General features: G+C 36.3%; 1 protein-coding gene across 2 annotated transcripts in view; it reads left to right on the plus strand.

Moving 5' to 3' along the window:
* LOC306877057 (dedicator of cytokinesis protein 9-like) overlaps positions 1–14,603 on the plus strand; it is a 98,014-nt gene that overhangs the window by 38,870 nt on the left and 44,541 nt on the right. For both annotated transcript variants that reach the window (XM_079428584.1, XM_079428583.1), the window contains 5 exons: positions 3,976–4,065; positions 8,036–8,118; positions 9,185–9,254; positions 12,388–12,483; positions 12,573–12,707. In XM_079428584.1, the coding sequence (XP_079284710.1) occupies positions 3,976–4,065; positions 8,036–8,118; positions 9,185–9,254; positions 12,388–12,483; positions 12,573–12,707 (474 nt within the window). The remainder of the gene's footprint in view (positions 1–3,975; positions 4,066–8,035; positions 8,119–9,184; positions 9,255–12,387; positions 12,484–12,572; positions 12,708–14,603) is intronic.

Genomic DNA, 14,603 nt, shown 5'->3' on the forward strand with positions numbered 1-14,603 from the left:
ATGGGTTTAGTTTGTTTATTTTCCTTCATTTCCTTGCATTCCTTCACTTTTAAATAGCATGCAAAAGCACTGTGTGTATTTTACTTCCACTTTCAAATTAGCGGCACTTTGACATCAAGCAATTGTTTGTTTGAGTCTTGTCTCTTTTCCTCGCTTTCATTCGCTTTTAAATAGATTGTAAAAGTTTACTTTCACCTTGAAATTAGTGGCAATTTGGTGTCGATTCAATTCAAGAAACAACAAAATATAACGTCAAACTGGGAACTTTTATTAACAAAATGAATAAAAATACACCATAAGCCCTATTCAGACGGTAATTTTCTCAGGGGGACATAAGTGATTTTCACCATTTACAGGGGGTAGTTGGTGATTTTAATGCCGTCCGAATCCAGAATGCCGGTGTTTTTCTCTCACCACCCCTGTAAAAATCCCCAGCCAAATTACCTACTGTTTTTTGACAAACACCAAGGTCGTGTGGTAATTTAATTGCCGTCCGTATCCACATCTCTGAGTTTACGAGAAAAAATCCAGTCAAAATTCAGTGTTTAAACCCTTTTTGAGCACTCCCGAACACCGTAAAGTTGTACTTTGGTATAATTTGCATGCATATTTATTTCTGAAGTGCTGGAAAGTATTTAAAAGAACAATACTTCATAACTGCTCCATCACAGCAACTGGGAGAAGAAAGAGAAGAAAAGCACGTAAACATTTGAAATGGGTCATTTATGGCAGCAGCAGGTATGCATTACAATTTTAAAATGTGTATTATAAACAGATATATATATATTAAGTATAATTATATAATATATAGCGCGTCTATTTTCCTATTTTTAAACTGGAGATTTAAATAATCAAATAATAAATAGGATTATTGTAAAATATGCTTGGAATAATAAGAATACATTTTACATAAGATAAGCATTTTTAAATACATTTTACACATTAATCAGAATACATTTGTAAATAAAATACATTTTATTTACAGCAGACAATCATGTGACTGGCCACGTGAGCAGCGCGTTCTCTGGTTCGCAGGATCACAGAACTCGCTCCTCCACTGTGAATAATTCGCCATCCGAATCCATGAGTTTTATCACTGAGGTGATATGTAAATTTATTTTTACAGGCGTCCATATGAGAAACAATTACCGTCCGAATAGGGCTATACATGTCTATATAAAAGAACAAAAGTGCCGTGGTGGGCAAATGATGTAATTGGTGTTGCGGCTTAACACCAGTAACACCGTAAACACAAACAGACAACAGACAAGCATTACCCAGTACTCACTAGTCCTGCAGATTCAGACCTTTCATTAGTGTAAAGTCTGGTCCATTTGCCGCTTATTCCTGCCTATAAATGCCTAAGGGAGGCGTCACACTGGCTTTTTTGTTTTATTTTCCTTCATTCAAATGCACGCAAATGCAGGAGACAGGAAACACAAGACCATGCAAATTTCACTGCTTTCTAAAGTTTGGTTAACTCTGACCTACAAATGCATAATCTTGTGAAGATGTGACAAATAGGAGATCTTTGTAACCTCAGCTGAATTAAAACAAAAAATGCAAACTTTAAAACTGCAGCACTGCATAAGCCATTAGTGTGGAATTTATGTTCCAATTTGAGTAAGAATAGTTGGTGCAACCCTACCCTATAGTGCTTTAAAAACATAGCTTTATTTATCTGACATGTCGATTTCTGGCTTAACCAGTGAGTTTGAGGCAGGACTACCAGTTTGAACAAATAAGGGCAATGTTTGGGAAATCTGCTGGATATCATTCATTTTTGCAATTCCCATTGGTGCCACTGTTAAAAATGTGCAAAGCTATACATTTACTAAACTAGTTGGTGGGTTGCCTTAATGACTTGATAATAATCAGGTTTTAGATGGCTGTTTTCAGGTTCACCTGACTCTGCTCAAACTTGTTTTTTAGGGGAGCATTTACATAACACACATTGTAGTGTTCAGAAACACCTAGATAACACACAATGGAAAGAAACAGAATTAGAACTACTCAATTAACCGTATTTAAATCGGGATCACAATTAATTAACAATAGTCATCTGTGCAATTGGCCAACAGGTTATTTAACCTGAGCTTTCATTTGACATTTTCCATCTTCATTTCGATATTCTTCTCAAATGAAAGTGCTGTACAGCTGGTCTGTCTTCCTTCACAAGGCTGCTTGTGCAAAATCTGCAAGTAAATGTTCTCAGTGGCGAACAGTAATAAATCCGAATATGAATCTGGACTATGTTGTTTGCGATTGCAAAGGTTCATATTTATGATTTATTATTGATTGAGGTCTTTATAGTGGATGAGTATTTTGCTGCAGCACTGTTTCGCCTGCTTGTTCCTCCACAGACCAACATGTTTACCATCTTAAAGTTTCTGATGTGCTACTAATCTGCTAATCTCGTGACATCAGATGTGCCTTTTCCCACGTGTCCCTTAGTGAGCTTTCCTTGAACCTGTGACCTTTCAGGTCACCAACCCAGGTCTGCCTTAATCTTCATTAGCTCTTAAAGTTTCGCTCACACACTGCTGTCCTGTAGTGGTGTGCTCAATGTATTTGGGAGTGTGTGCGCCGCTCCTGGATGACTATGCAGTGTTCCTCCTCTTCTCACCCCCTGCGATTAGCATCTTTTCCAGGAAGAAGTGAGGGCTTCAGGAAAGGAAGTTTGGCAACAGGAGGACTCTATTGTGTGTTTTTTCTTTGGAATGCTATTAACGCTATTTTCCGCTGGTTCTGAGACCCACTGACCCTGGTGACATAGAGACACTTTCCGTTTAAATATAAAACATCAAGAGCATTTGTAGTAAACAGACAGTCATTTATCAATTTCGTCTCATATCTCAGTGAGCATTGTTTAGGGCGCATGACATTTCATTTGGCATGAAGTAAAAAAAAAAAAAAAAAGGGAAACACAATATTGTGATTTTTGTTTGTCTTGTTTCTCTCACGAGAAAACTCTCATCAGGGGGAGTTATACTGAACAAAAGTCATTCTTTTCAAATTCATACTGAAACTGTTGAAACTGTACTGAAAGTGGAATAGTAATTTAGTGTCAGTCATGAAACAGGTGTGATTCATGCTGATGTGTTGAGTACTTGTTTAAGATTAATTAAAGTGATGGTTCACCCAAAAGTCGTGGCCTAATGGTTAGAGAGTCGGACTCGTAATCGAAAGGTTGCGGGTTCGAGTCCCCGGCCGGCAGGGATTGTAGGTGGGGGGAGTGAATGTACAGCGCTCTCTCCACCCTCAATACCACGACTGAGGTGCCCTTGAGCAAGGCACCGAACCCCCAATTGCTCCCCGGGCGCTGCAGCATGGCTGCCCACTGCTCCGGGTGTGTGTTCACGGTGGTGTGTGTGTGTGCATTTGTTCACTACTCACTGCTGTGTGTGTGCACTTGGATGAGTTAAACGCAGAGCACCGATTTCGAGTATGGGTCACCATACTTGACAATACGTCACGACTTAAAAAAGTGTTTGATGTTAATTAAAGTGATAGTTTACACCTAAACATCTAAAAAAGTAATATGATTGCTTCACATAATCCAGTAATATCAGGCATACGTCAATCTTAAGAGTGAACGAACACTGGCAAACTGAAGCGCTTTGCTAACAAGTTAATTAACTGCATTATATATAAGATATGCAACATAAATGTAATATTACAACTTGCATCTGCACAAAATGGATGGAAATGCACATGTGATCTAGTCCGCACTAGTCAGAATGTGTAACACTCTTGTGGATGTGCTTTTCACATAACAAGTCAAAACATGGTCTGGACGACATGCTGCCCCAACACTAACCAATCAGACCTCAAGGCATCACCCAGGATGCTGCCATAACCAGTACTCGTGGCCATCCTTAATTTGTTGGTGGTTGTTGGATCAGATGTCAGGTTTTGTATAGATTTGATTATAGATAGTATAGATTTGATTATAATAGTGTTTTTCTTCTTCAGGTATGTACACTGCCAAGACAGATCCGGACGTTCTACCCCACCATACCTCCACACGCGCTGAGAGAGGCACAGAGTCTGTTTGTGCAAGAGGTAAAACACACACACTTACAGAGCACTTTCTTTGAATTCATAACTTTACGGTCTCACATTTACTGACTTACCTTCTCAGTCATACAGTGTGTGCGTGTAAGACAGAAAAGCACAGCACCTATTGTTCTTTAACAGTATTTGAGCATTTGACGTCCTCACACATACTGCACTCAGAGGATTTCCTCTGTTGTTTATAGAGAGGGCTTTGTCTGAGATTGACCTTCATTTCATGTAACACACTCATTCCTTGCTGAGAGGAGAATAGTGCTCCATTGTTCCGCAGATATTCCCAATTCTTTATAAGACTCACTGCCAGATAGGTATAAACTCATGGGATACTCCCAAACTTTTTGAGTATAGTAACTAACACACACATACACACACATACACTGATGTTACTGGCAGACACATGGTGGCTCTCCAGTTGAATTTCATGAACAGATGGTTTAATGTGAGGTTTCAAAACCTAGTGAGCTTCAACTCTGTCTGCTGTGTCTACATGAGAAGCTGCCTTCAAAAGGAATGCCTAATAAAATACATGACACCTTTTAACATATTAACTCCATAAAGCCTGACAAATGAATTAATAGTTTTTTTTAAATGCTTGGTTTTATGATCAAAGCTCTGCAGTTTTTATTGTGACAGCAAAACATAATATAATACAATACAATGATCATTGAGAGATGAACAAATAACAATTCCGATAGACAGATATGTATCACACTGCTATGAGAAGCGTTAAACAAGGACATGCGGTTCCAGTGGTAGCGAGCAATACTAGCTGGCGAACACTTCTTACTGTTACAAAAATGCTACAACACAATCATGAATTCTGCTGTATTAAAGCTTTAATCAGGATAAAACCATATATTAGAAGCTAACAGAAGCAGTAGCATATACTAATTACAGCGTATCTAAAAGTATGAGACGACAACAAACAAAAAACATACCATTAAGAGCCGTGTACTTGCCAGTGTTGTGCAAGTTACTTCCAAACTGTAATACATTACAGATTACTTGTTACTGTTATTTAAAAGTAATTCCTTACCTTACAATATTACTGTCTCAGAATTGTAATGCGTTACATGTCTCCTGTATCACTTTTGAGTTACTTTCACCAAAATATCTACAAAAGTAGAACTTAACATTCTAAAATGACAAAATGTACTAGAGCCCTGCCCTAATGGCAAAGTATTTATATTTCGTTCCGTCTTTTTATTAAGTTCATTTAGAAAAAACCTTTGGAACGTTTGTTCATTAAGTTTTTTATTTCTTAAAGTAATGGCCAGCGGCAGACCGGCAGGCTGATCATAGCTTATGTTTGATCAATTTAGCCTTCTCAAATTATCATGACTTGCCTAAAATAAAATCTATAGATATACTAACACAGTTCAAGCATATAACAATGTTTAAACGCTGCTAAAAGTGTGTTGTAACGCAAGCATTACTGAACATGTACCGAGTAAAATATTACTGAAAATTGATTAGTAATGCCTTACACTACTACTGCGTTACAGCAAAAAGTAATACGTTACTGTAATGCATTACTTTTGTAACGCGTTACTCCCAACATTGGTACTTGCAGAGGTTCTGCGTGATCCTCTTCACTAATATTCTCTGTGTCAATCAGACTCAAATTGATAAGCAATATTGACAACGCTATTGTTTACAATACAAACGGAGCACATGCCACTGAGCTGAGGGGCGTGACATTTAGACGCGCACTGGCGGTTTAGCGAATCACAACGCACTGGTCCAGCTAACCAATCTGAGCCCATCGCGTGTTTCTGAGGGAGGGGCTTCATAAAACCAGGAAATCATCAGTGTGTTCCTGAAAGAGGGGACAGAGAGGTGTAGAATAAAGGTAAATTATGTGAAAAATTATGTTTTTTTTTTTTTTTTTTTTTTTACTATGCATTAACACGTTAAATTGCACCCCAGAAACACAATCAAGCCAAGGAAAGAAAAAAGTCAACCACCCCTTTAATAGAAAACTAAATGACAAACAATATCTTAAGTACAGTCCTAAATTCAGTTAAAATGACAAATATACATTCATACATGGTTATTCTAATTACTAAAGTTCTATCATCATATAATGCTTTTTTATTATAACATCATATTATAATGCTTGACTGACTGATGTTAAGTGTACTTCCAGATATTTAAAAAGCTGTGCAATTTTGCGAACATAACCTTTATATATCAAACTACAGTTGGATTATTTTAATTAGGTAAAAAAATAACAAACAAATACAGCTAACTAACACAATAAAAACATGGTAACAATAAAAAACATGATTTTCGAAAAAAAAAAAAAAAGTTTTTGGATAATCTGTATTTGCAAATAAACTCCACATATATATATATATATATATGTATGTGTATATGTGTGTGTGTGTATGTATATATATATATATATATATATATATATATATATATATATATATATATATATATATATATATATATATATATATATATATATATATATAATTAGTATAGAAAATATTTAATATTAGTCTGGCAAGTAATCTAAAAACATTACTAGCCAATAGTGATTCTATTGCCAAGGTGTCCGTAGAGGGTTGTTGAATACATTTTAACATGATTTTTCTAAAAAATGATGAATGGATAATCAAGTAAACCTAAGCTGCTTCCGTCCAGTAGATGTTCGTCTTGTAATATTACTAACAATTTAAGAGTTATTATTATGTTTACTTTAAAAATCATTAAAGATTTCATATTTGCCCATTTTTACAATTGTATTACAAGGGATTTTTCTTTCTAAAAGGTATAAACTATCAGTCAGACGACAGAAGGCATGTCGTAGATTGTGTACAACAGGACTTTTGGCAAAGTTTTGATGATGTTGATCATTTAGAGACCTTAGAAGTTTGTGTTTTGAATGTAACACTTTATTGCTTTTTGAGTTAATGATAGTTTTTCGCTGAGCATGCATTGCATTATGGAAATAGTTTTTTGTGAAGCATAAATGTGATGTTTCCTTACAATTTGGTCAACATGAGATAGATAGAAAGCAGCACCATTTTTCTGTAACAGCTTTTATATTTTTATATAGTGTATCTATGATGCCTAAAATCTTGCATCTTACTAGGTATTGGTTGTTGGAGTATATGTGAGTGTGTTTTTAACATTCACCATCAGCTTTATGCAAATATTGTGCTGATGTTGGGTGTTTAAATATTGAGTGTTCCTTCTGTTTCACTTTTTTTTCTTTTTTCTTTTTGATCTATAAAAAAATAAAAACTATTTTTCCTTTGAGAAATGGGTTTTCCTGCCCCTGCCTTTCATCTCCTTTCTGCTCTTCCTAAAAAAAATCAGATTGGAAAGAGAGCAAAGGATTGAGGGAATGAGATCTTTTTGAGCACAGGGTGACTTTACATAAAACAGTGACTCAAAAATAGTAATGCTGCTGCATTTCCTTTCTCGTCAGAAAGGGGAAAAGCAGTCAAGGATGTGGTGGAAGTTAACACTCCTGATCATTTAAGCTGTGGTGCTTCGGGTTTGAATCCGGTTTGCGATTCGTTCTGATCCTATTTCACCCTCCTTAAATAGTTTCCACTCTTCGTTATTTTAATTAAGATTCAAAACGTACATTGCTAACATACATATTAATACATTATAAGTGCCCAAATAAAGTCATTCTCATTGATATTGTATTAGTAAGAGATAATGCATGGGTCGGGTACTTGGCCTCCACGTAGTGCATTAAAATCGTTTAATGCACAGCTAGCCATGCATTATCCCACTTTGGATAATTTAGGATTTGCAATCATGGTCATTTGGTTAATGATGTTTCCAGCACAATGACCAGAAGATCTCAAATCTAATTCACTTTAGCTTTCAAATTCATCCTTTTAATAAAGAGAGATTGTGTTAATAATTGGACTTGTATATGCCAAAGGTAATGCTAATGATGTTAATGCTATTGTGTTTGTTCTTACAGTGCATCAAGTCTTACATCTCTGAATGGCATGTGGTCAACTACAAATATGAGGATTATTCCAGTGACTTCCGTCAGCTTCCCAAGTAAGAACTTCAATTAGACCAAGACATGTTACAGCCTGTGTGACTGATTATAGCTGTAGGACAGAGGACTGCAAGGTATCATTGTTACAGTGTCCTCCTAGGCTGCTTTGTGTGTGTGTGTGTGTGTGTGTGTGTGTGTGTGTGTGTGTGTGTGTGTGAGAGATCGTCAGCTCTTGGAAAGGTGTTTGTGTTGGCGAGAGCAGGAAATGTGTTTTGCTGGGTAACAACAGAGCAGAGGAACAGTGAGTGAGGTCATCATCTCCACATTGCCACATATACATTTACAGAGCCTTAAACTGTTCAAATGGCCATCTGTTTTTTTCATCTTTTAATGAGATAAAGTTGAGCAGGATGAGAGTGCAGCCAAGAGCTGATTATCTGGAGAAAGAAACATAAAAACTTTCATTAAAAAGTCATTCCAATCATTATATAAGGCTAAACAGACATGAACATAAATTAAATATGTTCCAAACAAACTAATGAAGATGCAAAATATATCACAGATATAGGTTGAAATCCTTTTTTTCTTGTAGGTCATTTTAATTTTGTCTGTAATCTTTTTATGGACGCTACTGTGCAATTAATTGATTAAAAACACAGTGAAAACAGCAATATTGTGAAATATTCTTATTTAAACTAACTGTTGTTTCTATTCTACTGTTTTAATTTATTTTAAAATATAAATCTATTGCTGTGATCAAAGCTGAATTTTCAGCATCATAACTCCAGGCTTCAGTGTCACATGATCCTTCAGAAATCATTCTAATATGCTAATTTGCTGCTCAAGAAACTTTATTATTAATGTTGAAAACAGTTTTGCTGCTTAATATAGTTTTTGTTGAAAACATGATACTTTTTTCAGGATTCTTTGATAAAGAGAAAGGTTGAAAGAACCACATTTATTTGAAATAAAAATCTTTTGTAACTTGTTAAAGGTCTTTATTGTTAGCTTTGTTTAATTGAATGAATCCGTGCTGAATTAAAGTATTGATTTCTTTTGAACGACAGTGTAAGTGCTGTTTTTCCTTTGAATCTGGGTGTTAATTTGTGTTTGTTTTGTACACAGCAAAGTGTCCAGACCTGATAATTTAGCCCAGCATGTTTTTGAGGTGGATGAAGACGTGGATAAAGATGAGGTAAGTCAAATTCACACACAATCACACCTTCCAGCATTGTGACCCTCTTGTTAAACGCTGAAACTGTAGTCAATCTTAAGTGATATTTTCCCTCTTTAATAAATAAGTCCTACAGGATTGTGCGTGAGAGATGCTGAATATTTTTCCCAAACCACTTTAACACAAATCCCGCCCTGCAGCCAATTTCATTGGTTAAGGTTAGGATTAGGGTTAGGGTTGGCTGTAGCATTGTGTAGGTACTCAACCCTGTGATCAACATGACCAAGGAGTGGAGTTAGTGCTGAAATGGTTTGGGGAAAAAACACACCTCTGCTCTAAAAGCATGTGCTTTAATAGTAGGTTCATAGTTTTGAGTATGAAGTAAGTCAGTGCACTAGTATTAGGACATGCTGTACTAACACTTCATAAAACTCCATCCCATTGTCTCGTAATGAAATACTTTCCATTTTTGTACAACTCAATTTATCCAGACCTCCTCTTTATTGCGCAAGGAATAGTAGGCAGCATTACTTCAAAACACATTCACAGATGCACAAAGTCATTTGGGACTTTTCTTTTAATATTTTCAACATGCTATGAAATAAGATGCACTAATGCTAACACCACATACTATTTAGGATAATATGTAAACTGGGCTACAGCCAGGCTCTGTGAGTGGATCAGACTTCCAGGTTTTCCCAGAATGGACATGGTCAAATACAATGACCTGACATTAGACCTACAACCTTACTCTTCCCAGAATAATTTTTTCCTTGAAGGCTGCCCACATCAGCTTCCTACTCGAGATTGAGTCACGTTTCTTATTTTAGCCCAAATTTGTGCTGTACGACAGACTGATATGTAACTTGGGTTGTAGGTTTGAGGAATGCAGTATAATTACTATGCTGAGTTTTGGCCTGGAATGTGGACTATGAATAACTCTTGAGTTTCAGTTAGACTCATTTGTCTAATTTGGTCGCTGATTGATTTCTTGTATTTATAGAACGTTAGTGTGGTAATGAGTGTGTTTTGGCATCGCAGTAAACACAGCCAATCGCTGATGGCCGTCCAATGGCACAGCCAATCATAACAGCTTGCCACATTGAGATTTTACATCACAGCCCATCTGAATCATTAAGGCTGTTTTCATGAATGTTAACAGTTATAAGTGATGCTTGCTGATGTAACTGGTGCTCATATTTAAACTAATGTAAACAAATTTTTAAGTATTAAATTATGTATTTGAAGGCTTCTGTTGGATCATTAAGGGTAAATATCAGTTTAGTTTTGCACAAGCAAACTCGGCTCACATTTTCCTCAGAAATCTTAAACGGTAGATTCCTTGACTGAAGTCTCTTGGCTAAAACAGCCTTCTGAGATTTCACAAGAGTCTGGACTGTCCAAGACTGTCCAGTCACTCTGACTGGGTTTTGATATCTGCTGACTGGAAAGCTCAGATAGTGTGTGTTTGTTGAGAGAACGCAGCTCTGTGAGGTCTATGAAGCATCCAGACTCCCTATGCCCACCCACACAATCACAGCACAAGCATTTCATCTGTTGAACGCCATTGTGTGTGTGGTTTGTTTACATCTGCAGAGTGTCAAGATTGAAGTGGTGATAAGGAGCGTTTAACTGGTGATTCAGAGACAAACAGACCCATTGTACTAAAGTTTAACCTTTTATTGTTCTTAAAGGGACTTTCAGGCCAATGCTCTCCTCATCTACACCTTGGAGTGAGAGGTCTGATGCCTCTTACAAAAGAGCAGTTTACACCAGCAAGCTTGTCCAGGCTGGTTGATGCTGGTCTAGCTGGTGGACCAGTCTAGCAATATTGTCACCAGCTAAACTGTTAGTTTTTATAATAAATTTGCCTCATCGAGTCTCGCTGGTTAAGCTTGTTAAAAAGCCTGATGAAATGACCAACCGACAAAGCACAACATATGCTATACTGTTCTTGCCAGCATGAGTTCAATAGTGTGGACCATTTCACACCTGAAAGACATAAAAAATTACATTCGAGGTAAAACACAACAGAAATATTTGTATTTTTGAAAAGTATTTTAATGCATCTTTTTTCAAAAAATCTGAATTTTGTTTCTTAGAAAGAATTCAAATTGTAAATGCCTGCATGTCAAATAAATAATTTGGCAAATTCTTATAAATTTGTACAATTTCATTTGTATGTTTTTGCATAATCTGCTTACACCCTAGTGAGGGTATGGTATAGGAGTGGACCACCATACTTGATTCTGTTTTCCCTTAAACAAATCATATGTTTTTAAACAAAATAAATTGTAGTAAAATCTAATTCATAGCAGGCACTTCTCCAGATCTGGAAAATAAACTAATATCATGTCTGTTGTCTCTGGGGACCTTGTGTCACTATTACAGGTGATCCAATATTTATGAGGTTTTTATTCATAATAATGACTTTTTCACATTTGAGAATAATAGTAAAGTCATCAAAACTATGAAACACAATAAAAAAATTAAGTTAAACAAAACCAAAAATGTTAAACAAAACTAGATTCTCTTATACTGTATCTGACCTTCTTTTGTCTCGACTCCAGATCTGTTCACTCTGAACATTTACACAACCAACGTCATGAAGTGCATCCTGGGATGATTTTTATTTTAAAAGAGATGTTATTTGTCAGATAATATTTCGGATGGCAACAGGATGCTCAGTGACGTTCATACATCAGGGTGTGATTGGCCTGGGATATCACAGATGATATTTCTGTTTTTCATCAAGTTATGGAAATAAAATTCATTATTGTGATCACAAAACCGCAGAGGGACTAGGTGGAGTAAAATGGAGTCATGAAGACCTCGGCTACATGTTTCTTCTGCTACTCGCTTTAGGCGAGAGCTGATTCATACTGATGAGCATTGTGTACTTTGCAGGTGATTAGATACAATACGGATGTTCATGTAAGTGTCCAGAGACAGGAATGGCGTTATCAGAGGTTCTGTTGAATCAGGTTTATCTGAGGTTCTGTTCAGTTGTGGAGTCTGGATTCTGTTCTTTCTCCCTTACGTATTTGACTCCCACTTTGTTGAACTGCAGGATCAAACAGACAAACCTTGGACTGTCATCACAAAACTATTTCTTGTTTTTTGTGTGTGTGTGTGTGTGTGTGTGTGTGTAAAGGACACGGCCTCCCTGGGCTCTCAGAAGGGTGGTCTCATTAAACAGGGCTGGCTACATAAGGGCAACATGAACAGCGCCATCAGCGTCACCATGAGGGTGAGACTCTTCTTTCCTGAGGAGATGTTATGTCTATGCACATGTTTGTTTTTCATGTCTCATTTACACTCTTCTTTTTTTACACGCAGTCATTCAAAAGAAGGTATTTTCACCTGACACAGCTGGGCGATGGGTCGTACAATCTCAACTTCTACAAGGATGAGAAGATCAACAAAGAGCCCAAAGGAACCATCTTCCTGGACTCCTGTATGGGAGTGGTGCAGGTATGCAGACAACACAAACCTCTCTCTATCTTGTTCAGAAATCATCGTGGTATTGATTCACATTTCAATAGAAATGACATTTAAGTACATTTTAGTTGACTATAAATGCTTGTCAGTACATTCACTTTAACCATATTTCAATAGACAATAGGAGCAATTATGAAATTGCATAAATAGATATACTTAAGTGGGTCAAAGAACACTTAAGTTCTGCTTATTCTATTTAATATAAAGGTAATCTGTAATACATTTTCACTTAATTGCAATTGGCATGCAGTTAAATATCTGAAAACATTGCATTCAGTTCACACTTAAGTATATTATTTCCATAATAAGTACTGAGCATGATGAGAAGGCAAAGAAACCAGAGAGCCAACTAGAAATGGCTGTCCTCCCTGTGTTGTGATAATTGATAAGCATTGTCTCTGGGAGTGAATTTTCCCCATACACTCCCAAAATAAAGCGCTACACCCATCCCAGCCCCCCGAGCTATTTTTGTGTGGAATTTTCTGGAACCTGTGGCCGTAATCACTCATAGGTATGGTCAGCAAACCAGCGTCACAGCCTACATGCGTTGTTTCGTCATTATCTGTAATGAGTTTTGTCCATTTAATTAGCCCTCTTTCTCTGACCTCTTGACACGCCCCTCACCTCCTCACCCCCCATCTGCATTAACAGAGCACTGGCTTTTTTTTTCTTTCTTTTTTTACTAATAAGAGTTATAAATTACAATAACTAATAAAAATGACAAAACACAACAAAATTACTAAAACTTTAACAGAAATTAAGTTAAAAAAAGGAAAATTAATTTAACAAAAAAAAAAAAACTATGATAGTATTTCAGTGTTACTAAAATAACACTTCTGCAGACAGACAGACAGAAACAGAGAGAGAATGAGGGAAAAATAAGCCAGTTGCTGAAACACAAATAGGAAAGGAAAGGTTAAGGAATTACAGCTCTATAATATGTACCTCCCCCTTTTCAAGGGACCATAAGTAATTGGACAGTTGATTCAAAACCATTTCATGGACAGATGTGGGCTATTCCTTTGTTATTTCTACATCAAGGATGCCCATCTACTTTTCAAATGAGAAACTTGACGAGATCTAGCAACTGAAATATAAATAAATAGACTTAATAAAATGCATTTAAAAAAATAAATAAAACAGCTTTGCACCAATGCATGTATCTTTATATTGCATTAATTTATTAAATTATTTTATTAAAAAATATTGGTAATTTTAACATTACATTGAAAACAACCACAGAACAATAGATTATGACCCTTCTAAAGCCAGGGTGTTTACCTTATTCTGATGACTTGCACTGTATGGAATCGGACACCTGGCAGATTAAAAGTATAAACATCACTGATCCTCACAAACTTCTCAAGAACACATGAGCATCCATCATAAATCAATCGCTATACATCAATTTTGACCACTATGTGAATATACGGAACTGTGTTCAAACAGAAATGTTATAGTGATCAGTGCGCCGAGAGTGCACATTCGTTTGTGCATCAATAATAACAGACAAATGCGCGCTTTGTTACGACTCCTACATGTCACTTTAATCGTCTTTGGCTTCTTTTATCCAGCTGAGAGCTGTAGTTTGCTTATCTCATACAGCGGTTTTGTATTTCACACAGCGCAATGAGAAATGGCTTAAGCTGCTCCGAAACACAGAATATCACAAGAGAGGTGGTGTTGTTATTTATTTATCTATATATATATATATTTATTATTTAACATATTAATAATAAAATTTGTGAATTTATTATATTTTAATATTAAGTTATCTTGCTCCTCCCCGGCTGATATGCGATCTACCAGCATTGCCTTTGCAATCAACTGGTAGATCACAATCGCCCTATTGGGCACTCATGTTCTACA

The sequence above is a fragment of the Barbus barbus genome (assembly GCF_936440315.1).
Source record: "Barbus barbus genome assembly, chromosome: 11".
Taxonomy (NCBI): domain Eukaryota; kingdom Metazoa; phylum Chordata; class Actinopteri; order Cypriniformes; family Cyprinidae; genus Barbus; species Barbus barbus.